Raw genomic sequence first — 24,033 nt, forward strand, 5'->3', positions numbered from 1 at the left:
GTAATGAGGCTAATACTAATATTGAGATCATTATCATTACTATCACAAATATCTGATCCCTATGCATGATTGTTATTGTTATGATTTATGGAGTGTTGAAATGCTTGATGGATTTTTCCTCTTCAAGGTACATCTGAATGGAAAAGAAGTACACCCACCTTTTGCAAACGATGACTTTAAAATCACAAGCACTGCAATCCAAATATTGCTGGAAATACCAGAGATTAAGGCAACAGTGTTGTTCAGAGGGCTTTCTTTCTTCGTTGAGCTTCCCTATTCTCACTTCCACAACAACACAGAGGGGCAGTGCGGTGAGATAACTGACAACTGCCTGGTCCTTTGATTTATATAATTGTAAAATAAACATTCAAAGAAATGACACTAATTTCTGCATTTGTTTTTCAAGGTACCTGTGACAATGACCAAACAAATGATTGCAGACTTAGGAATGGCAAGATTCATCCCTCATGTTATAAGATGGCTGCGGATTGGAAAATCGAAGACAAAGATAAACCATATTGTAATGTCCCACCGACCACCATTCCCACCATTCCAACCAACACTACACCTCAACCAACCCTGTCAACTACTCCGTCAAAGAATTGCACATCTGTGTTATGTGAAATTATCCTCAGCAGGTAATAAATACACTGTTAATTGTATTTTGTATTTTTTTTTTTTTTTTTAAAGACACATTTACCCTTTTGACTAGGGTTAATAACATAATTCATAATAATAATACTTTTTTTTTTTCTCTTTTTTCCTTTTTCAATTAAGCGTCTTTGAGGAGTGCCATAAATCTTTTCCCCCAAATTCTTTCTACTTGGCCTGTCAATATGATGCTTGCCGCACCACAACTGGTGGCTGCTCTAGTTTGGAGATGTACGCAGGAATTTGTGCCTCAGAAATGGTCTGCGTAGACTGGAGACCTTCTACAAATGGAATGTGTGGTATGAGGATTTGTTTAAGTAATTAACTTCCAGTGCACTGGAAGCCTTTCTTTCTGCTGAATTACATTGAAACTAACAATTTGTTTTAACTCCCTCTGTTATGGTAGAATATCAATGTTCAACCAATACTGTGTACAAGGCATGTGGTCCAGCTATTTTCCAAACATGCGATGCAAGGTAAGGCCACATTCACTAATCTAATTAGCACTTAACACTCCCACTGTTCAAATGCCTACACCCTAAATTGTAAAATAAAAAACGCTGAATTATTTCAATATTTTTTATTTGTAGTATTATGTTAAATTATTGTATGTTTTATTATGTATTACATTGAACTGTGTTATAATTGCAGTTTCCAATCATGTAGCCCATTTCATATTCATAAAGAAAGCAATATGAATAACTATGAACATATTTCCAGCTAAATATGTATAGATTTATATATTTTCTTATATCACAGATACAATCAGAAATTTATGGATCCATGCAAAGGAGACCCCAGTCTGGTCGATCCCAGTTGTAATATACCCACAGAGGGGTGCTTCTGTCCGGAAGGGACCATCCAATATGGAACAAACTCTGAGGCCTGTGTGAAAACCTGTGAGAACAAATTCATATAAAGTTGAACTATCAGAAATATATTTTAAGTTCAAGTTTACTCATGTTAAGTCAAGATAAGTGATGTTTCTTCCCTTATGTATTTCCCAAGGTTGTTCCGGCCCCAATGGCCAACCAAAAGAGGTAAAAAATTATTATTATCCTAAATTATTATCCTAAAGCCTTATTTAGATTAGGAAATGATTAGGTATTGTGATTATATTTGTCTCTCTACTCTTTGCACATTCATAACTGTCTGTCCCACAGCTTGGGGAGAAGTGGAAAACTGGTTGCCAGGAGTGTTTCTGTGATCGGGACACCTATGCCGTTCAGTGTGATGACATCCCATGTCCGGCGCAAGAGCATGTGCCCTGCGACCAGCCGGGCGAGGTGCTTGTGACGATCAGCATTGGGGAATGCTGTAACCGTTCCGAGTGCCGTGAGTGGTCCATTCAAAGTTCCTTCCTGCTGCGGTGGATGTATAAAGATTTAGTACCCAGTACTCAACTGTAAATAAAACAAATGTTTTCCAACTATTTCTGCTTTATTTCTAGGCACTCTTGACAGCTGCAAAATGAAGAAAAACACCACCTATCTTCATATTGAAGACTGCCGATCCACGGTGCCAGTGGAGATCACAGCCTGCCAGGGATCCTGCGGAACCTCCTCAATGTAGGAATTCAATTGCCTTTTTAACAGAGGAACATTCGTCTGTGTTTCCTTTCAATCGATGGACTTAGGTTTTTGAAAAGAAAACGGGTAAATTTGTTGGCCAGTCGATAGAAACTCTCATTGGTGCGAATTAAACCTGCTGTCCAATTTTTTCTTTGTAAAGGTATTCAGAGGAGAAGAACGACTTCATGCACATGTGTTCCTGTTGTCAAGAAGTTTCCACCAGTACGAAGCAGGTGGAGGTGACCTGCGCCGACGGCCAGAAGAAAACAAAGTCCTATGTTTCTATTGACAAGTGTGGTTGTAATGACACTCAGTGTATTGAAACCACAATACAACCATCATTCACTTGAGTTCACTCATTATTAAGCTTCTATTCTACAGTTAGGAAACCTTAATTTTCCCCCAAAACCATTTAAAATACCCTTGTGTATTTGTGTAATACTGAATATCATTCAAATCTTATCAATAAATCTTAACAATAAAATGACAAATTAGAATGTCTTTCATAGGTTTTGTTTCTATCTACTTTTTGTCATGGAAATTACAAAAGGTATCTGGTTGTTTGGGATGTTTGTCTGTGTTTCAAAATGCTATCATTAAAAAAAACTTTGAACTTTCAACCATTATATTTGTTCTTATTTAGTATATATCCATGTTTGTATGTGTGTGCCCCTAAAAAATGTTTAACATTCCCCATTCGCGAAATGTCCCCTTCATTTTCTCCATTGACTTTTCAGAAAATCGTTATATAAAGAGTTTTAAGCCTGGAACCAAGCCAGGCTGTCGTGACAATAAAACATTGATTCGGGGCAAAAAATAATTTGGAGAAGGGGGACTACCGAGGACTGTCTACATTCTTTTGTGGACGTAGTGAAGGAACTACTCATCCCATAAACCATTGCAAAAATTTTTTTTCGGAATGGATACTAGCAGAGAATGTCTAATAGGAACAGCAGTAATAGGAATAGTCCTCCTTAAGATAATGGCCCAATTCGGAAAGTCAAATCTCCTAACCTTTACGCCTCCTTTCCTGAACCTTTCCTGAAAACGTCATGGGGTCAAGGAGAGATGAAAAGGTGCTTTGATTCCACTTTTCCTAACCAACGTCATTGTGCGATGGCGAGTATTGCTGACCTCTAGCGTCTCTAGCGTGAAACTACAATTTTCCGAAGATGGACTACAACAAGCGCTCTTTCGTTCCATGCGTTCTTGTCGTTTTGACTTCGATCAGGTTCTCGCCAACAGTGAGAATCACTTGGACTTGGCCAACGGGAATATTTGTGAAATGTGAAAAAAAAAAAAAAAAAAAAGGCTAAACTTATGTTGATGTGGAAATGAACTGCACCCAGTAGGCTTTCTTAAATGTGAAGTTGGCATTTTATTTTGACATGATGTGCATTTTGCAATGCTGTGCAGGCTGATCTGATCACCTTACCACAATTCAGCTAGGTCTAAACCAAGTACATTAGAATAATTATTCAATATATCAATCATTTCTACATAATGGAATTATAGTAGCCTAATGCAAGTAATTATTCAATAAGTAAATCATTTCTACATAATGGAATTATAGTAGGCCTAATTGCGTAATTAAGAAGAACGGTGAACTATTTACAATGTAGGCCTATTGACACAGCCTAATGATCAAACAAAAGCGCAAACAAGTGAATCAACATTTCTCTTTTACAGAAATATCCAAGATTACAAAGGCAAACGAAGGCAAAAGAGTCATAGCGTGAAAGCGAAGTTGACATACATTTTCATCAACCCGAAGCGGCAGAGCGGCTGTAGACAAGATACGAATGGAGGGAGGCATGATGGCGTAGCGCTGGCTGGCGTGCGAGTTTGACTGACAGGCTGCCTGTCCAATCCTAGTGCTTGAGGCGGGACTTTTCCCGGATTTCGCCTACGAAAAACCCATTCGCCTGCGCGGAACTTTGTAAACGATCCGTTGTTGCACCCGAGACATTTGTATTGTAACACTGCATGGCAGTCGCGGCAGTGATGTAGACCAAGGTGTACACCCTTCAAGTTGCAATACAATTTATTTTATAATTAACTATTTTGCTGACATCTATGAGATATATTGCCGGATAACATATCTTTACAGCGATCGGTACGTTTGAACCACAGTTGAATTGAAGGTTTATAGTTTGAAATGTGTTCAGTGTAGCTAACGTGACGCTAGCTAAGCTACCAACACTCAGTCACTGATTAAGGTGTCAGATGATCCGCTTTCTGGTAAAAACATAACATAACTATTCCTTGTCATGGGGGTATTTCATGAATTGGGTAAAAGTGTGTACCTGTACCTGTTTTGAAATGTAAAAAAAATGTTGCTAACGCTCCTAAACTTTAGGATTGTTGATCAACTCATAACGTTGGGTTTTTATAACGTGTGATTTCACAACTAGAGGGTGGATTTTGAGATGGCTAATCAACATCACACCCAGTCTATTTCTCCCCCCCCTCCCCGGTTGATAGTTGTCCTTATACTGCCATGGCCTCGCTGTCCGAGGAGGTGCTCCTGGTGCTGAAGAAGGTCCGCCAGAGGAAGCAGGACGGCACGCTGTACCTGATGGCGGAGCGCATCGCCTGGGGCCCCGAGGGCAAGGACAGGTTCACCGTCAGCCACTTGTATTCAGATATCCGCTGTGAGTACCAACAAAGTCAAGTTTGATACTCGTGTGATATTCCACATTTGGTGCGGGCGTGGAAGGGCTCATGAGGGACCTGGGTGACGTACTTTCATCCTCAAGAAGAAAGGGATAGGATTTTTTTTGGTGGGGGGATATATGCTGGATAGTCAAATAGTTTTGAAAAAAAAGAATCAACTTAAAGAAAAAAAACAGACACAAAAACAAAACATAATAAAAAAAAGTTGTGGACAGAGCCACATTCTTTCTTGACAAGGAAAGCAATTCTCCCCAGTTCCCTAATGAGCCCTCTCTCCCTGCCCTTGCGCCAAATGTCGGATGTTGGACATCAAATGAATATTCAATATGAAACCAGAGACCTCACCTCTCCCTCGGTCAGTGAGTACCAGATTCCCCCTTCTTGGAAAACCTTGTTGCACTTCTGCAGTGTTGTTGCTGCCACGCATTGCTCTTCATACAAGATGTGGTACTGTTGTGGACAGGTCAGAAGATCAGTCCCGATGGTAAAGCCAAAATCCAGCTCCAGCTTGTGCTTCACACTGGGGAGAGCAGCACATTCCACTTCTCCAACGACAGCAGCGCTCTCAAGGACCGGGAAGCTGCCAAGGACCTTCTGCAACAGCTACTGCCAAAGTTTAAGAAGAAGGCCAACAAGGAACTGGAGGAGAAGAATAGGTGGGAATGAATTAATATTTCACTTTGCTCTCTGAGTGTTTCTGTATATGCTCTGTAAACTCTGTGTACCTTCTGCCTCAGACATCCAGAATTGACTTCAATATATTGTGGTGTCACATGCAAATGTTTATTTTGTAGTATAGACTACATAAAGGTCTCCTACTATTCTAAGACTTATTTAGTTGCATATGATCCATGTCTTTGTTTGTGCTATATGTAATTGGAAACCTAAGTAAGCATCTTTAGTGACGCAGGTTGAACTTACGCTCGTCTCTGTAGAATGCTGCAAGAAGACCCGGTACTTTTCCAACTGTATAAGGACCTGGTGGTCAGCCAAGTGATCAGTGCTGAGGAGTTCTGGGCCAACCGGATGACCGCGACCAACACGGAGAACTCGCTGTCCGATAAGAAGCAGGACGTGGGCATATCTGCAGCCTTTCTAGTAAGTTCACCAGAAGACCAGTTATAGGGCTTGTACATCAAAATGCGAGTTGAAGTACTGTAAAATCATAAATCAGTCTTAATGTACCGGGACCTAGGCTAATGTTTTGCCACATTTCGTATGAGAAATGCTCTGGCATTTTCAAACAGAACAATGTCTCCCAATAATGAAGAGTAATTTCACAATTAATTTCTAAACAATGCCATCTAAACTGTCGCAGAAAATATTTTCACAGACAGGTGTTACACGGTTTTCTGTTACCCATCATAAAGTGTGACACCAGGGCTCGCTGTTGCATATTTTCTGCAACATGCACAAGTGTTAAGTGTAGACGGCCATGAAGTCGTTCCCGTGCAGAAACGTGCACATGCTTTAAGTGTAGACTGAGTTCACTACTAATAAACTTTGTATCGCCATCGCTCAGTTGGGATGGGTTCATTCATTTTGTTACACCAGGCAAGGCCCATTGAGTAGCTGAGGCAAAGTGGTTGAGTTGCCTCTGTAGGGGCATCATGGATCTTACTTTCTTGCAGGGCTTGTCGAGTCAGAGTCCAAAGAGGTTAGACTCCAAGTCAAGACCGAGTCCAGATGAGAGTGACAGTCCAAAAAAAAGAATCATTAGTTACCCGTTTATGCTGTGTTGATGAAGATGTGTTGTGGCAGTGTCCGTTCTATTCCAAATTAATTAAACCGATGCCTGTTTGCTGAACAAGCTCACTTAATCAATGATTTGGGTTTGAACTAGGAGTTACTTTTCATGGCAGCAAAGAAAATTATACACACACACACACAGCTGCTATAAGGGACACAATTATGCTGACACAATCCATTGCTTGTCATCTTTGTGTTTAAAATAAATAGTGTTTTTCAAGACATACAACCAGGGTTCGGTAGTTGCTCAGCAGTACGATTGTACTCTGCCCATCGCAGGCCGATATCAGACCTCAGACAGACGGCTGCAACGGCCTGCGGTACAACCTGACGCCTGACATCATCGAGTCCATCTTCCGAACATACCCAGCAGGTGAGGAACATCTCCACTCCATGTTCTGTGAATACCATTGAGAGGGATGCAATTGTATGCACGGGACACAGAGCTTCCTGTGTGCCATCCTTGCTGGGCCAAGGGCTCAATGTGTTTGGACCTGTTTTTTGGTTGCAGTGCAACAGAAGTACGGTGAGAACGTGCCTCACAACCTCACTGAGAAGGAGTTCTGGACGCGCTTCTTTCAGTCCCACTACTTCCATCGAGACCGCATCAGTACAGGCGCCCTGGACATCTTCTCAGAGTGCGCCAAGCAGGATGAAAAGGGTAACGTAACTCATCTCAAATTATATATAGATGGATATATTAGATGGATATAGATATATTAGGTAGATAAAGATAGTTATATTAGATATACAGTGGTAGGCATAAGTTTAGGCACCCATGCTAAAGTTGACTAAAAAGAGGAATAAAAAATCATCTTTTGGAAATTGATCTTAATGCCTTAATTAAACAAATGAGGAAAAATCCAACCTTTAAGGACACCAATTTGCTTTGTGAATGAATAATGTATCGTAAATAAATAAATGTTCTCCATTAAAATACAGGGTGCATAAGTATAGACACCCCTATGTTAAATTCCCATAGAGGCAGGCAGATTTTTATTTTTAAAAGCCAGTTATTTCATGGATCCAGGATACTATGCATCCTGATGAAGTCACCTATGCCTTTGGAATTAAAATAGCCCCACATCGTCACATACCCTTCACCATACCGAGAGATTGGCATGGTTCTTTTCAGTTAGCCTCATAGCTGTTAGTTAGCCTAATGATTTCTCAGTGCAAATCAAACCAGCTAATAGGCTAACTGAAATAAAACCATGCCAATCTCTAGGTATGGTGAAGGGTATGTGATGATGTGGGGCTATTCCAAAGGCCTAGGTGACTTCATCAGGATGCATAGTATCCTGGATCCATGAAATAACTGGCTTTTAAAAATAAAAATCTGCCTGCCTCTATGGGAATTTAACATAGGGGTGTCTATACTTATGCACCCTGTATTTTAATGGAGAACATTTATTTATTTACGATACATTATTCATTCACAAAGATAGATATAGATATATTATATAGATGTAGATGGAAATATATATTTATATCTCAATCTCACGCGTGCCTGGTGTGTCAGTAAAGTAAAGGCTCTACTTGTATGCCCTGCAGGTCTGAAATCGATGGTGGTGCAAGGGGTAAAGAATCCTCTGGTGAACCTCCTGTCATTGGAGGATAAAACACTAGAAGAGGTAAGACCCTCAAATCCATTTCCATGTCAGGACGCGGTACATCCTGTGAGTTGCGTGAGATTCATGTGCTCGGTGTCTGTTTTGGGGTAGGGCTATGGCCTTTCCACAGCTGCTTCTACATCCAATCCTAACAGGACGGGGAAGGAGAACAGCAACTCCGCCATAATAAAGCGTTTCAACCATCACAGTGCCATGATACTTGCCGCCGGCTCGCGGAGAGGGTAAAAACACCTCAAAAACATTATCAAATCCTATTGACGTGCTACCGGCTATGTTCTATTTCATATAGGCGAAGCCTAGATGGCTACGCCTACAATCATAGAACTAGAGTTTTAATAACAAAACTATCGTTTTTAATGGGCTGCATTCCAACATGCTTACACAGTGATGCGCCAAACGACCAGGCTAGCGAGACGAGCAGTACAGATGGGAACTCCAGGGATTCTGATCTCTTCCAGCCCCCCATTAAAAAGGTATGGTGCCGCTCTGGAGAAGTCTCTTCTTCACTCTGTGTCGGACCACTTCAGTCCACTTCACTTTATGCTTTTTTGTTCAAAACAAAATCCCCAGGTGAAGTTACAAGAAGCCATAGAATACCTGGATCTACAAAGGGAAGATGGACCAAAAACCGTGGCATTGAACCTCAAGAAATCGGACAGGTAAGAGTCCTAACACTTGTCCTGCGCTTCTATTTCATTACCTTTTAGTTCATATCACTCTGGCGTTGTGTTCTCACACCCTGGTTTCCTCCTCTCTAAGGTATGCCCATGGTCCTGTGCCACTTGAGTCCCAAAAGTACACCACCAGTCAGGACATCATCAACTCTGTCAATTGTATTAGACACGAGATGGCCAACTACGTACCCAACCTAGCTCAGGTTAGTGGCCCTGCTCCATGACCATACATTTACTCTTCTGCATTGTATTGAGGACAACTAAACCAGCGACTGCTTACATTCACATTTAGGGAGTTTAGTAGACTCTTATCATTATTTGTCAGAAAGAGAAACAATATATCGCTGGTATTACAATGAGGATGTTCATAGAACCAAATGCCAAGCATTGACAATCGCTAGGTTAACCCATTCCCTGTATACGACCAAAATAGCTAGGATAAGATGCTACACAACTAAGTACGACATACAATAAGTGCGTAGGAGAGGTGGGAGGGGGTGGCTATGCAGATTCTAGGTGAAGAAGCTTCCGGCTCTGAGTTGGCCCGACTGTGTGGAAACGTGACCATTGATCGAGGTGCTACGTGGTCTGTCTACATATACTGTTGTCGACCTTCTTTACCACCAGATGGCTCTCAGCCTTTTAGCTACCAAGTTGGGTACCGATTGATTTAACTGGAAAAGGTACGAGGTCATTCGGTCGGTACCCTAAATGTACAGAGTAGGCCATCCAATCATGTCATTGGGCTGAATGAAATGAATGGACGCCGGGCTTATTACAGTTCTGTGAAAGCCATTTATAACAATTTTATACATCATTTATTACATTTTTAATTGTACCATTCACAGAATATTGTCTCCTGGTGTTGAGGAGGGGGTAGTGAGAATCATTCTGGGGAAGAAAGGAAAATGGCACACTTGGGCAGATCAGGGGAAGCCTGACACAACAGCCGGTGACAAAGGGCAAGTAACAATAATGTGCGAGCTGACTGCAGCTACTCTCTCACATGGCTTGCAGGTGTTGACCAGCAGTGCTGTGAGTTCTGCCATCGCTGCTCTGTCTCCAGGAGGAGTCTTAATGCAGACGGGCACGCAGCAAGCCATAAACCGTAAGCACGAGAACCCTCCACTGCCTCAGCTTTGAACATGTTGGCAACTGCACTTCTTGTTTTTACACATTTATAGCAGCATATCCTTGCGGTGTATACTTTTTACATTGTTTACTACACTGTTTGTGAGATTGTTTGATTCTGAACTTGGCTTTAAAAAGTTAACTTATTGTTCCTATTATTCTGTCCTTTGTATTTCAGAGATGGTGCCCAGTGAGGTTCAGGGAGAGTTAAAACATCTTTATACCGCTGCTGGGGAGCTGTTGCGACACTTTTGGACATGTTTTCCTGTAAACACTCCCTTCTTAGAGGAGAAGGTGAGTGAGTATTGGCATGACCATTACAAGCAAGCAGAGTACCGACCTGTATGTCTTCATCACAACACAATGTAGTGTTGTTTTTAACTGTTCAATTCAAATTCTATGTTGGTGATTTCTTGCAATCAATTCTTTCTTAATTTGTGTCAGGGTTACTCTATATATATATCTCTCTATATAAATATATATACACATAATTAATCTTTGCATTTGCAGGAAAGACTTGGTCTCATTATGCTGTCACTTTTTCATATATAGATATTGCCATCTGTGTCAATGAAATGATGAAGCATGTATTAACCTGTGGCATTTGGCTGCAGGTGGTCAAAATGCGGTCTAACCTGGAGAGGTTCCAGATTACCAAACTTCGGCCCTTTCAAGAGAAAGTCCAGCGACAGTATTTAAGTGCCAATGTAAGTCCAGACTCCGAGAGGTTCCATGTTGGTCTCTATGCATCAATCAGAGGTTCCCTGGAACTTAATGGTGGCTCCCCTGACACTATGACCGTCTTGCAGATTACCGGCCACTTGGAGGAGATGTTGCAAACGGCCTACAATAAATTCCACGCCTGGCAAACCCGCCGGATGATGAGAAAGACCTGAGGGGTGGACAGACTATCTAACGCGGGACGTGGATCAGCTTAAACGTGGACAGGGATGGTAGAGAAACGCCGACCGGACTGCTGGCACAGACTCAACGGGCTGGGCTCACCTGAGTCTGATATAGATAGGAACTACTACTACATCCCTACATGTGCATCAGATACTCAATTAGGGTTGGTTACCTGCGACAAGCTTTGCGTTTCCCATGATGGATGGGGTCATCTTTGTGAACCTCATACGGAAATCTGAGACCACTCTCAGGAAAACGGGAGGCATTGGATGGAGAAGACGGGAGGCAATTTCAATGGTGCACAGAGCAAGACTTGTGGAAGAGAAATTGCAAATGCAATTGTCCCTAATTGCGCACCAGGTGAATTCAGGGCTCTTTTTCCACTTAACCTGGAGAGGGGAGTTTATATAGCAATAAGGCCTTTTACATTTCAGTGTTAAAAGTACGGTCAAATCCTGCTTACAGCTCACTGGTATGCTACGGCTGCACCTTCTATCTGCACTGAAGACATGTTCATTGGAATGAAAAGAAAAGTGTTTTTGGTTCTGTAATAAAAAAGGAAAAGAAAATGACACTCCTTTTATCTCATCAGAAGTAAATTTCTTCATCTCCCAATGTGTTGGGTCACTGACTCACTGGCCAGCTCGTATTTCGATCAATAGGAGTCTCGTTCAGCCATGTTGCGACGGGAACCAAACCTGCGTGGTCCTCGACGGTCTGTGATGGTCAGCAGTGACCGGGGGACTGGAGCCGAAGAGTGAGACCGTTTAGAGCAGGGGTCGGCAAACTTCACCATCAAAAGAGCCATTTCTGGTCCCTCCCACCAAATACAATGTATCTGGAGCCACAAAACCTATCCGACCCCTACAATGAAGATAACACAGCATCTAACATTTAATATAGTTATACTACATATAAAATAATAGGCTATATGTAAAACAAAAACAATAGGCTATAGTTTTGCATTTATGAAATGTGGGTGTAGGATGGGATGTTTATTCTAGTTTACTAAATAGTCTTTATTTAGCTATTTGAGTGTCACAGTATCACCTTGATCTCCAAAATAAGAGGTGTTCACTTTGAAAAAAATGCCTCAATTGGGGCTGTCTACTAGCGTCGAGGACCAGTGGCACCAGTGTGTTGGCTGAGGGGCTCTGGTTAAACCCAGTAGCAGTGTTGCCAGATTGGGACAGATTTCCCGCCCAACCTGGCAACTCTGGCTGCAGCAAGGGTTGCCAGAATGGGCGGGAAATCCGACCCAATCTGGCAACACTGCCCAGAGGTCTGGTGGTTAGGGTTAGAGTAGTGTTGGATGGATGGATAGCACCAGTGTGTTAAACGGGGCATGGCATCGGCCTGATGTAAAACAGTGACCCAGGAGATCCATCCGTCCGCCAACCTGGTGAGTTTATAGACCCACCTGGGGATCAATGTTCAGGTTAGCCCACATGCTACCTCGTTAGCCTGCTATTCTACCAAACAACAGCATTACCACCGCCCTTTTGGAGTCGATTCAACGAACCGAGAGCTTGTTTGCAATCGGTAGCTTAGTGTGTCCAGGTCTAGTCGCGGTGGACTTGGTGTGTGGTTTGTAATTCGAGAGTCATCTCGTCAACTTGTTGATAAGGCAGCGCTGCGGTCAGCTGACGGGTCTCGTGACGCGCAGCGGGGAGTCTACACAATAAAAGTCACCTACCAGTATGTCGTTTAAAGCTGACTTTATTAGAGTTTAGATTGGTTCATCATCTCTACATGCATTCTATTTGCTGAAATGCAACCAGGTTTTGAGTTTTTTCAGTTCCTTGCGAGATTGGTGACAACTTGATGTCTGTAAGTTGGGCTATATCGTAGACAAATAATTATTCATTCAACAAACAGGCTTAATATTGGTTATTTGATTATTTGACTTTTTCTAGTGTTCTCAATTCAGCCAGCCTGAAGCAATGAATCAATGATCAGTGGAACCATTTACATGGGAAAGTGGATGGGCTCCAGTCATGTGATGGGACACAAGTTGCACAAGTTGAGGTCTTGGTGGTGAAATTAAATGCAGTCTTGAGGCGAGTTGAACAACATGTCTGAGATTCCTGTTTTCCAATAGTTGCCGATTGTGATTTGGAGGAGTGCCCTTCACCATGCCTCCCGTCCCAGTGGTGCCTGAGGGCCAGAGTCATGTTCTGGCGGAGTTCGACTGCCTCGATCCGCTGCTTTCTGCCCTTCGCTTGGATTCTGGCAGATTGAAGGTAGGCCGACGTCATCATCGTGGCAAATAACCTTTACGCTTCATTCACAAAGGGCAGTTTATTGTCACTTATTTTCGGTTGGTTCTCATGTGTTAATGCTTTCCATGTCTCTCTTGCAGTGTACCTGCTTGACAGTCTCTAAGAAGTGGCTGGCCTTAGGGACCTCTGCCGGAGGTCTGCACCTCATCCAGAGGGAAGGTTGGAAGCAGAGACTTATTCTTACCCACAAGGTACTATACTTTGTATTATTTACTGCAGCATTGGATGTTGTGCCGTTTTAATCTTTCTAGAATACAACTGTATTGTTTTGAAACTGTTTACTCAGTGTTTGATTGCTTGCCGTGTTCCAGGAAGGGTCCATTATTCAGGTGTCGTGTTGCCCCAGCGATGAAGACTTTATTGCCGTGGCAACAAGGTAAGAGAGCTGCCATGAAATGATCCAATGACGATCATCCTTCTGTGAAATACATACATACATACTCTCATTCAAACGGGTCAAAACCATGGATTCAGAAACCTTGACTCGAGGAGCAGGTAGAAGTGAAGCGTCTTGCACTGCGGGAGGTGGCCCGCCGTCCTCCCGGCAGTCCAGAGTCACTGCTGTTTGTGCCGTGGTGCAGCCAGGGCCTGGTGGCGGTGTGGGAGCTGCAGCTGGAGCGGCGCGGCCGGCCCGAGAGGGTCAGCGTGTCCTGGGAGCACCGCGGGCAGCAGGTGACGGCTCTCTGCTGGGACAGCAGCTCTCTGCGCGTGTTCGCCGGAGACCAGGGAGGCAAGGTGTCCTTCCTGCGCGCAGGCTCCACCAAGCTGGGCAAGGTACGCGGGTTAATACACTACGAGATCAATACAGTTACATTCAGGGCATTTAGCAGACGCTTTTGTCCAAAGATGACTTACAATAAGTACATTTGTCGTAAGAAGTGAAACACTATATCGCCGTCGGTACAGTAAAGATGTTCATAGAACCAAGTGCCTAAGTACTAACAATCGCCAGGCCAACCCCATTCCCCGTGTACAGCAGTGATCGCTAGCTACTGCAGATGCTACACAATTAAGTACATGCTACACAATTAAGTACAATGAATGAATACAACCTGCATTAAGTGCGTTCATTAAGTGCCAGGATGTACAACAAACAATAGTGCAACAGACAAATAAGGGACTGAATGGCTATACTGAATGGCTACAATAAGAGATCAATACAATACCAGATCAATACAATAAGAGATCAATACAATACCAGATCAATACAATAAGAGATCAATACAATACCAGATCAATACGATAAAAGATCCATACAACGTAGGGGCGTAGGTCGTAGTCGCTAAGAGGGAAACTTTTGGCTGTTTTAGTATAGAAGAGGCTTATTGTGAATGTACAGCATACTTTTTTGTCAGTGTGTTAATTGGATTAAAGAAAATGACTTAACATTTGAGCCTAAGGATCAATGAGGGAGTAACAACTGAAAACGTGCCTGTTCACCCAGGCCTAGCGTCGTTAGTTAATTAATGCCATCCTTGGCAATCTTTTCTCTCATTACTTTGTCATTTGTCATTCATTATATTTTTGTTGTTTTTCGATGTGTGCTTAGGTCCCTGGAACGCTTTATAATTTAAAGTTATCAATATTATTACAATTTTTTTAATTATTATTATTATTATGTGTGTAGCCTACACTTAACCTTAGCTAACAAACATGTCTCCATTCACTTTTTCTCTTCTCATATCTGCCATTTTGTAACAAATCCTTCCTGATTATTTCACAGCGTCTCATTTGACTTCTGTTCTGTGTATTATAATCTTTTCCTAGGCAGCGACCTTCGTGATTTTCCCCGTCCAGACGGTCACGACTGTGGACTCTCGGGTCGTCCAGCTGGGCTACCATGAGGGCCGGCTGCTGGTGTCCTCGCTGAGCCGCTGCTACCTGTGTGACACGGAGAGGTGCGTGGTTCAGAGCTGCCGCTCTCTGTCTCGCTGCTGTCACATCAATCTGAGCTCGTAGTAGTGAGTACTAGTGAGAAGACTGTGAGAGGAGTAGTTTAGCATTAAACGGGTGATATGCTTTTTCGAGTTTTCCCTTTTCTGTAGACTGTTATATGACGTATTTATGCATGTTTTACGTTTGCTAAATTAGAAAAATCAAAGTCCGAGCCAGGGGGAGTATTCCTGGCCACCGAGAACGCCCCTCAATAAGTGTGTGAAACAGCTTGTTTGCGCTCTAACTTTACTTCCATAATAACTTTCTGACGTCAGACTGTGCAGTGGGCGGTGCTGAAGTGCAGAAGTCGTGCCTCCCGGCTCCCCGCAATGTTTACAACTTCTCTGGGGTGTGAATTTGCCGGCACACGTGCAAAGCGTTCGACCAATCACAGCAGACTGGGCTACTCGGGAGGGGGGCCTTCAAGAGACATGATACAAATCAGGCAATTTTTGAAAGATGCTGAAATGGGTTTTGCAGAAATGAACAGTGAGAGAATACTAAGGGGTATTTCTAATATAAAGGCATGTAACTCTATTCTGGTTGTACCCCAAAATGTAATTATTAACTATAAAAAAGCATGATATGAGATCTTTAAGGGGATCTTCAATTAAACCAAAGACTCCGTACCTCCTTTGTTCTCTGTTCTCTATAAGCAATGCTGTCTCTTATGTCTTCCTCTCAGGGAGAAGTTTTGGCGCATTGGAAACAAGGAGCGCGACGGGGAGTACGGCGCCTGCTTCTTCCCCCAGAGCCGCAGCCTGGTGGGGGGGCCGCCCCCGCTGCTGTACTGCGCCCGGCCTGGCTCCCGCATCTGGGAGTCCAGCTTCAGCGGCGAAGTCCTGAGCACCCACCAGTTCAAACAGCTGCTGGCCTGCCCCCCACTGCCCCTCGTCAGCTACAGGTAGGAGCTCCCGTCCGTCTGTTTGTATGCTCTGTTAAAGGTCATAGCCGTAAGAATCAGTGGTTGTTGTTCTTTCCACCCCTGCAGAAGTGAACCACATTACAGCCCAGCACAGAGGAGCTCGCAGTCTATCGCCTTTTCAAAACTACTTTATTTGGGGTAAAGTTCCAGCATCATTTTTATGTTTTGTCTGTATCATCATTTAGAAACGTTTCTAATGATTCAGAAAATGTAAGTTAAGGTGCGTACCTTTGCAGCGATCAACACCTGCTGACCTGGACAGATTCAGCCATCTACGTCTTCAGACCCCAGAGCGGCCAGGTGCTGCTGTGGAGTGAAATCAAAGGTTTTGTCGTCGTTGTCTCCTAACACGTCACATCTGTAGGGCTTTGCATCAAATGTTGAAAATAGATCAATATTTCTAATGCTCTTTTTTTTATTTTTTTGTCCTTCATTTTCTAAAACAAACCGATATCCCTGATCCGTCGGCCCCTCCAGATGTGGTGGACATCGCGGTGCACCGCAGCGAGCTCTTCTGTCTCCACGGCAACGGGCAGCTGTCCCACCTGTCCCTGCTGTCGGCGGAGCGCTGCGTGGAGCGGCTGCTCCGCAGGGACCTGTGGGTCCTGGCCGCCAGCGTCTGCTGCATGTTCCCCCACGCCCTGGTGCCCAGCAGGGTGAGGGCCTCCGCCACAGCGGCTCTAGATGGAGGGCTCCGTCCATGGATGGATGGATGGATGGATGGATGGATATATAGATGGCTGGATGGATGGATGGATGGATGGATACCACAATAGCTACAGAGTAGTCCATTAAATGTGTTTTATAAAGTACATTATAAAACGACCAGGGTTAATCAGTCTGTGCAGCTTCGGTAAATGGAAATATTAAGAGATTTGACACGCACGATAAGCACCGAGATCCGAGTGACAGATGGTGCGTGATACACCGATGAGTGACAGACGGTGATACACCAGAGAGTGACAGACGGTGATACACCAGAGAGTGACAGACGGTGATACACCAGAGAGTGACAGACGGTGATACACCAGAGAGTGACAGACGGTGATACACCAGAGAGTGACAGACGGTGATACACCAGAGAGTGACAGACGGTGATACACCAGAGAGTGACAGACGGTGATACACCAGAGAGTGACAGACGGTGATACACCAGAGAGTGACAGACGGTGATACACCAGAGAGTGACAGACGGTGATACACCAGAGAGTGACAGACGGTGATACACCAGAGAGTGACTGGTGTATTTACAATTCACTAACGCCGAGTCTTCCCTCCGCCGTCTCCGACTGTTTTCAGACCAGGAAGTTGGTCCCCATCGACCGCGTGGAGCACCTGAGGACCCAGCTCAGTCCCGCCTCCCACCCAGAGCTCATTGGTCAGCTGGACGAGGTCATTTCCAGGCTGGAGCCTCTGGACTCCGCCTCCAGCAGCCGCCGGAGCAGCATTTCCTCCCACGTGAGTTTGGTGAGTCGAGTTATTTCTTTCTTTTGGGCGGTTTTGATTCCACTCTTAATGTTGTAACTGGTCTCAGGCTGCTCCCTCCTACTACAGGCTTACTGTCGTAATGTTAGTTCTGTAGTTAAGTCAATCGTTGTGCATACTTGATGGACTACAGGAGAGCTTCAACGTGTTGGACTGTGGCATCTACCGGGTGATCAGCCGCAGAGGCAGCCAATCCGAGGAGGAGACGGGCTCCTTCATCAACCAATCAGCGTCAGAGGAGGAGAGGCTGAAGGAGTTTGCGTTCGGCCCAGAGGAGGACCAGGGGGAGCACGGTAAACGTCTCGCCGTCCTCTCAAACGTTTGTTATCTCGGAGCCAGAAGGAAATGCATGTTGAAAACATTCCCTTGATGAATCATTTCACCACAACAGGATCATCTTAGTTTGGGTCACGGCGTCTCTGTGTGACCCCTCACTCAGGTCTCTGTTGGTGTGGGTTTTCCAAAATGCCTAAATATCAAATACTCATTAATACAAATGTGACTTCATTTCCTCAAACTATTATTTGTTATCAAATATTCATTGGCTATAACCTGCCCATCATCCTGAAAATAAATGGCGTTTCCTGTCATATCTGATCACCTTTTTAATATGAATCTTTATCTGCTCCATCCTTTTCTGCACACACCACGTTTGTCTTCTGTTGTGGAATTCCGTTTTTTTCCATTTCTCTATTTCAATATATGATTTGACGTTGTCTGCGCAGCGGTGTGTGGCCCGCTGGCTTCACCTGCTTGCATGCTCCCCTCCCTCCAGTCCTCCATCCATTCCCTCTGTTCTCTGCTCTGCCTCCGATCTCCATCCTCCCCCAGAGCCCCAGGGAGCCGAGCGGCCCGAGGCCGGCCTGCCGTTCCACCTCAACCTCTCCTTCCGGCCCAAGCAGTCCCGCATCGCCCTGCAGGCCGTCAAAGACAGGTGTGTGTGTGTGTGTGTGTGTGTGTGTGTGTGTGTGTGTGTGTGTGTGTGTGTGTGTGTGTGTGTGTGTGTGTGTGTGTGTGTGTGTGTGTGTGTGTGTGTGTGTGTGTGTGTGTGTGTGTGTGTGTGTGTGAGAATCACTTTTAGGCCCTTGTTTTAAACACAAATGGCTCTCAGGATGTGTAAAGGTGTGGGCATTTCTATTTTCTTCTAATTTTACCTATTCTGATCTTCTGGGTTATGTGGAAAATATCAATAGAACCCAGATAATAATGGCACCATCATAATGTCCAAAAATAACCAATTCATTGATTGTTTTCTGTATTGCAGTGTCTCTAGTTTTGTTAAGAAGACAACAGAGAAGATCAACACTCTTCAGATGAACACGGACCTTTGGCAGCGCTCTGAGGCTCAGCTGGAAGTGTTAGCCGTGACATCGCCGTCTTCAGACACGGACACTGAGTGAGTACCTCATGACTTCTGCCCCGAGAGCCAACCAGCAGCTGCTGTCAAACACATCCGTCACGCTTCAGGAAGTGAGGCACGGAGCGTTTCCCTGTCTCTTCCTCTCTCGGTTAACGATAGCATAAATAATGGCCTCCAAAATAATGACCTTCACTGCTGTTTTTAAACGCACTGCCCAGAGTTCATACCGAGACGGCGAACACGGAGAACGACCTGCAGGAACTCCGAGCGGCGACGGAGCGAGCCACGTAAGGACGCGGCGACGCATTTCTCAAGAGGCTGCGCGTGACGTTTCATCACCAGAGCTGTAGGATGAGAACTGTTGATTGATTCATGCCGACCTCAGCCTCCAGATCCAGGACCCCTTCGTGCTGATGGACCGCGCCGCCCTGGCGGAGGTCCTGTGGGAGTGGCTGCAGGTGCTGCAGCGAGTGCTGGGCGTGGAAGAGCCGGCCTCCACCAGTGAGGACGGGCCGCTGAAGGAGAAGGAGGAGGAGGAGGAGGAGGAGGCCAGGCCCAGGGAGGAGCGGCCGAAGCCCCAGAGCCTGGAGGAGCAGCAGCAGCAGCAGCAGCCGCCTCGGTGCTCCGCCTCAGGGGAACCCGTCGGGCCTGAGGCCGGCGAGCAGCCGCCACTCCCCGAGAAGGAGCACCAGGGTGAAGGCGTGGAGCCCCAGTCCACCGAGGAGCAGCAGGAGGAGGAGGATGCGGGAGAGTGCGAGGAACTCTGCCCTGGCACCCCGGAGCCGGGCGGAGGGGAGCCCGTCCGAGCCGAGCCTGTACGAGCGGAGCCCGTCCGAGTGCAGCCCCCCACGCCCCTTCCCTCGGACCTGCTGGGAGACCTCACCCCGCTGGCCACCCTCTACCTGGAGCTGAGCTGCTTCAGGGGGCAGGGCGAGGAGCCCGGGGCCCTGGGCGTTGCCGGCTTCCTGCGGCGCTACTTCTTCCTGCTGGACGCGGAGCGCGTGAGGCGCGTGTGTCTGCTCTGCCACGCCGAGCGCCCGGAGATGCAGAGCTCCTTCATCGAGGCCGTGCAGGGTGAGAGGGAGAGCCCGAAACGCTTGTAGCACGGCGGCTAATGGACGGAACAGGACGATGAACGACGTCTCTCTCTCTCTCTCTGCCCCCACAGAGCTGACCCGCTCCAGTAAGGTGGTGGAGGTCATCCACAAAGGAGACTTACTGAAGTCACTGCGAGGCCTGAGGGAGCTGCAGCCCTGGTCCGCCCCCGAGCTCCTGGCTCACTCACACAGGTCTGTCCCCCCCCCCCCAGCCCCCCAGCCCCCCAGCCCCTTGCCCCCAGCCCGCTCATCCCTGCCTATTAGTTCAGATCTTGATGATGAATGTGGTGCACATGTATAACAGAGTTTAACTTATTAGTATTCCTCAGACACACGTCATTAAGGAGCAGAATGTAGAACAGTAGTCTCTAGACACGGGGGGGGGGGGGGGGATTGCATCCAGTACCTTCCGGCCGGGTTGTGACCCCGCCCCCCCTCCCTCTGTCCCCTTGTTCTCCAGGTTGTATGAGAAACACGGCGAGGCGGCGGTGCGCTCCTTCGCCCAGTTCTACCCCGTGGTGACGCCCGCTGACGTCGCGCTCATGGCCCAGCCGCCTCACTTCCTGGCCTACCTGGACAACCTGGTGCAGTCGCGAGCCGAGGAACAAAGGTGCTGCGCTTTTACTTTGAAGTTCCATCACCCTTCTCTCTTAAAACTTTCTTTGGTTGTATTTTTTGATCTTGACAAGCTTTGTTACTTTTTTGATTCTATAAATAATATGATGTGTCTGTTTTTCTTTTCACTTTTTTTTTGTAGGTTATCCTTTTTGGGCTCCCTCCTCCATTCAGAATCTCTGAGGCAGGATTGGCTGGAGCTGGGTCTTTCCCATGATGCCCCTCAACCTTCGGACACCCTGACCGCGGACGGCCAGCCCAGGTGTCCCGTCGTTTACCGTCCATTGTTGTCACGCGGTTCCATTTAAAAACCCTATTCCCAAAGTAACGTCAACGGTCCTCCTCCATCCTAGGTGGCATTCCCATTTCTTCAGTTGGGGCTACGGGCGTCTCCTCTCTCTGCTCGTACGGCTTCCTGCGGACCTGTCCTCCAAGGAGACAATGGCGGAGACCTGTCGGAGCCGGGGGTACCAGAAACATTAAAGAGCGTTTGATAGAAACGATAATCATAGCAGTGATGGACTGAGCTGACCTCCACCACGGGGGGCTGTTCTGCAGCTTGACCTCTGATGGGATATCAATTGCATTAATGTATCCAGCAGTGGTGTGAGTACGACGTCTGTTGGACCGGTGTTATGTTGTGGCCCCCTGCAGATACTGGACTGGCTACCTGTACTTGTGCTGTGAGCTGCAGCAACGCACCGAGGCCTTCTCCACCATCTGCAGGCTGGATGACATGAGCCTGCTGGAAGAACCACAAGGTTAGTAACGGACTTCCATGATCAGTCTCACACGATTCAATAAAGCAATCCAAACCTTTATCTGTTCAAGGGAAGGCAACGGAGCACACTTGAAGATGAGCGCTGTCACCTCTCAACTTGTCCTTATCCCTAAACGAGGAAAAGGTTTAGGATGCTTGATTGAATCATGTGAGACCAATTGAAAGATAAAATCCAACCGTGTGGCGATGATGAGGACACATAGTTTCTAGTGCGTGTGTCAGGGCTACAGTCTGGAGGCTAGATCCGCGGTGCCCTCCTCCACCTACCTTTCAAGCGTCCTTAAGCAAGATGCCTCCTGACCTCCTAAAAGCCCCGTGTGTCTCTCCTCAGCGGTACCGCAGACGGTCCAGGAGTGGAAGGTCCTCATCCAGCTGTCTCAGCAGTGCAGCAGTGATCCCACCACCACCCCCACCCCCACTAACGGCATCACCACCGCCACCCCCACTAACTGCATCACCACCCCCACCACCACCGCCACCCCCACTAACGGCATCACCACCCCCCCCACCACCACCACCACCACCACCACCGCCACCAACGGGACGGCCGCGCTGCTCAACGGGTCGGCGGAGGAGTGCCGGCGCCAGGTGACCCCAGAGAACCTGACCCTGCGGCTGGCCCAGAGCGTGGGGCCCGACCGGGCGCTGGAGGTCCTGGAGGGGTGCGGCCTGCCGGCGGCCCTGAGCCCCCACTCGGCGCTGGTGTGCGAGCTGCTGCGCGTGGCGGAGAAGAGACAGAGGTGAGGACCGCCTCCTCGGGCCCGTCTCAGAGCAGAGGAACCTCGGGAACAATACGCAATAGGCTTGGAATACATTTGCACCTTTCGTCATGATGAATGAACAACTTTCAAGGTGCGACCCATATGGTCAGACCGTGTAGACTCGATGCAATGGCTATTTACACGTATACCGTGTATATTTGTGTTTTTTGTTCCAGAGCCACAATCCAGACCATGCTGGAGCGCTGTGACCGCTTCCTGTGGTCCCAGCATGCTTAACCCCGCCCCCCCGCTGGGCGTCGTGAGCACCGGAGCCACTAGCTGAGCTACAGCGGCACGTAGCCGGGGAGCTGTGGTCCCACCTGCTGTCATAACTGTGACCTAACCTCATAATATTAGCATGCACAAGAGCTAATCAAACTGAACCGTATTAATATCATATACACGCCTACAGTACTATTGGTCGTCTTGCATCATTTATTTGAAGATGTAAGAGTGTATCACATGCTGAGTTCTTTCAGGCTGATGCTTGTAACTTCTTTCATATGAATTCATGAAGAATGTGGCTTTTTTTTTTTTGTTGCTTTTATTTATATATTTCTCAAATGACCAAATTAATAAAGATTATAATTTAATGTATTAAGTGAAGACTGGGCCAAAATGTTATGAATATTGATCTTAATAAAGTTCTGAAACCCTATTTGTATCTTGTTGATTGTGAACTAAAGGTGACAGCTGTCATCACAACATACTGGACTGAGGAGGAAGGTTGCTCAGGTCACTTCCTGTAGGCTCAGGTCACTTCCTGTAGGCCTACGTTCTGTTTATATCCGTGGGGACGGTATGTTCTCAGAGCTTTGATCTTTGTTAGGCCTGTAAGAAATAAGAGGTTTTCTTCTGGATAATACCGTGACACAGACCGTGTGAGCAGACTGGGTCAACAGAGACAGCACTAATAACTCCGTAATGACATACGATGAATGACTAGGAGCTGATGCTATCACACACCTGGACTCATCAAAGGGAAGGGGATCTCCAATAAGTACATATGACTTTGTTTTGAAGCGCTGGACTCAGGCTGGTCTGACCGTCATCAGTGGGTTTAGTCTATAGTTCGTAGTTATGGTCACAATGCTAAAAAATAAAATATACAATGTCTTTAATCTGTTTTGTTTTGAGACTTGTTCTTCAAGAATTTCCCTAATCCCTCTTCTCTCGTCTCCCATCTCCCCCCCACCTCCTTCTCATCCCATCCATAACACCTGCTTGTGTCATTGGAAACTCTGGCTTTGGAACCATCAGTTTGGCATGTAGCAACAACGTTGACGAATCAGTTATTAAATGAGAATTATAAAATGTATAAATGACATTGTTGTGTATTAAGGCTCCTTCTTGATGAATTATGACATAAATAAGTTCCTGCATTGAGACATTCTCTTAAACACTAATACAGATTTAATACAGTATTATTTTTTCATCTGGTTTCAATTGAGAAAAAAAAAGAGAAAGGTTTTGTCCACTGTTCTAAATCAAACAGAATGGCTGCTTTGCTTTGTCAGCCTCTGATTGATTGATTGCATTGAGGTTGAATATTTGATCCTATCTGAAGGCAGATGGACTGTGATGAATACACTGGAAAGGGTGAGACTGTGACAGATGGGAGTCAACATGAGCAGAGGCAGAGGAGCACATTTGATTTGAAAGGTTATTAGGCTGGCAGAGGAGCCGATGTTTGATGTGAAACGGCTGTCACCCGCTGGGAGAGATAAGGGATTCTGCACATACCTGTCGACCGCATCGCCTGTGTATAAAAGGCTGCTAAAGGCTTGCACCTGAGCAAAT

General features: G+C 45.9%; 2 protein-coding genes across 2 annotated transcripts; both read left to right on the top strand.

Annotated features, from left to right (window-relative positions):
* The first annotated feature begins 4,224 nt into the window (after positions 1 to 4,224).
* Positions 4,225 to 11,554, top strand: gtf2h1 (general transcription factor IIH, polypeptide 1). The gene is made up of 15 exons (XM_084477013.1): positions 4,225 to 4,338; positions 4,707 to 4,876; positions 5,362 to 5,554; positions 5,834 to 5,996; positions 6,927 to 7,020; positions 7,159 to 7,308; positions 8,202 to 8,281; positions 8,372 to 8,502; positions 8,667 to 8,754; positions 8,852 to 8,940; positions 9,041 to 9,158; positions 9,973 to 10,063; positions 10,265 to 10,380; positions 10,701 to 10,793; positions 10,896 to 11,554. Exons 2-15 carry the CDS (start codon positions 4,723 to 4,725, stop codon positions 10,980 to 10,982), a joined length of 1,647 nt encoding a protein of 548 aa, XP_084333139.1. The 5' UTR covers positions 4,225 to 4,338; positions 4,707 to 4,722; the 3' UTR covers positions 10,983 to 11,554.
* A 703-nt stretch (positions 11,555 to 12,257) lies between these two features.
* hps5 (HPS5 biogenesis of lysosomal organelles complex 2 subunit 2) lies at positions 12,258 to 22,858 on the top strand. Its single transcript, XM_084476846.1, has 23 exons — positions 12,258 to 12,394; positions 13,094 to 13,235; positions 13,355 to 13,465; positions 13,586 to 13,650; positions 13,856 to 14,048; positions 15,042 to 15,172; positions 15,895 to 16,113; positions 16,201 to 16,272; positions 16,371 to 16,459; positions 16,612 to 16,790; positions 17,434 to 17,601; positions 17,753 to 17,912; positions 18,451 to 18,553; positions 18,884 to 19,015; positions 19,198 to 19,266; positions 19,365 to 20,053; positions 20,148 to 20,268; positions 20,537 to 20,686; positions 20,834 to 20,953; positions 21,045 to 21,158; positions 21,346 to 21,452; positions 21,804 to 22,212; positions 22,410 to 22,858. The coding sequence occupies exons 2-23, from the start codon at positions 13,128 to 13,130 to the stop codon at positions 22,468 to 22,470; spliced, it is 3,570 nt and encodes a 1,189-aa protein (XP_084332972.1). The 5' UTR covers positions 12,258 to 12,394; positions 13,094 to 13,127; the 3' UTR covers positions 22,471 to 22,858.
* The last annotated feature ends 1,175 nt before the right edge of the window (positions 22,859 to 24,033 follow it).

The sequence above is a fragment of the Micromesistius poutassou genome (assembly GCF_964030765.1).
Source record: "Micromesistius poutassou genome assembly, chromosome: 13".
Lineage (NCBI taxonomy): Eukaryota > Metazoa > Chordata > Actinopteri > Gadiformes > Gadidae > Micromesistius > Micromesistius poutassou.

Excerpts from the sequence above, each read along its gene's own strand:
- hps5 (XM_084476846.1), top strand. The coding sequence starts at position 13,128 with ATGCCTCCCGTCCCAGTGGTGCCTGAGGGCCAGAGTCATGTTCTGGCG. Across the intron at positions 16,114-16,200 it reads CTGCCCCTCGTCAGCTACAG|AAGTGAACCACATTACAGCC; the intron begins GTAGGAGCTCCC and ends CCACCCCTGCAG. Across the intron at positions 20,954-21,044 it reads ACCGCGGACGGCCAGCCCAG|GTGGCATTCCCATTTCTTCA; the intron begins GTGTCCCGTCGT and ends CCTCCATCCTAG.
- gtf2h1 (XM_084477013.1), top strand. The coding sequence starts at position 4,723 with ATGGCCTCGCTGTCCGAGGAGGTGCTCCTGGTGCTGAAGAAGGTCCGC. Across the intron at positions 7,021-7,158 it reads CTTCCGAACATACCCAGCAG|TGCAACAGAAGTACGGTGAG; the intron begins GTGAGGAACATC and ends TTTTGGTTGCAG. Across the intron at positions 8,282-8,371 it reads AGGATAAAACACTAGAAGAG|GGCTATGGCCTTTCCACAGC; the intron begins GTAAGACCCTCA and ends GTTTTGGGGTAG.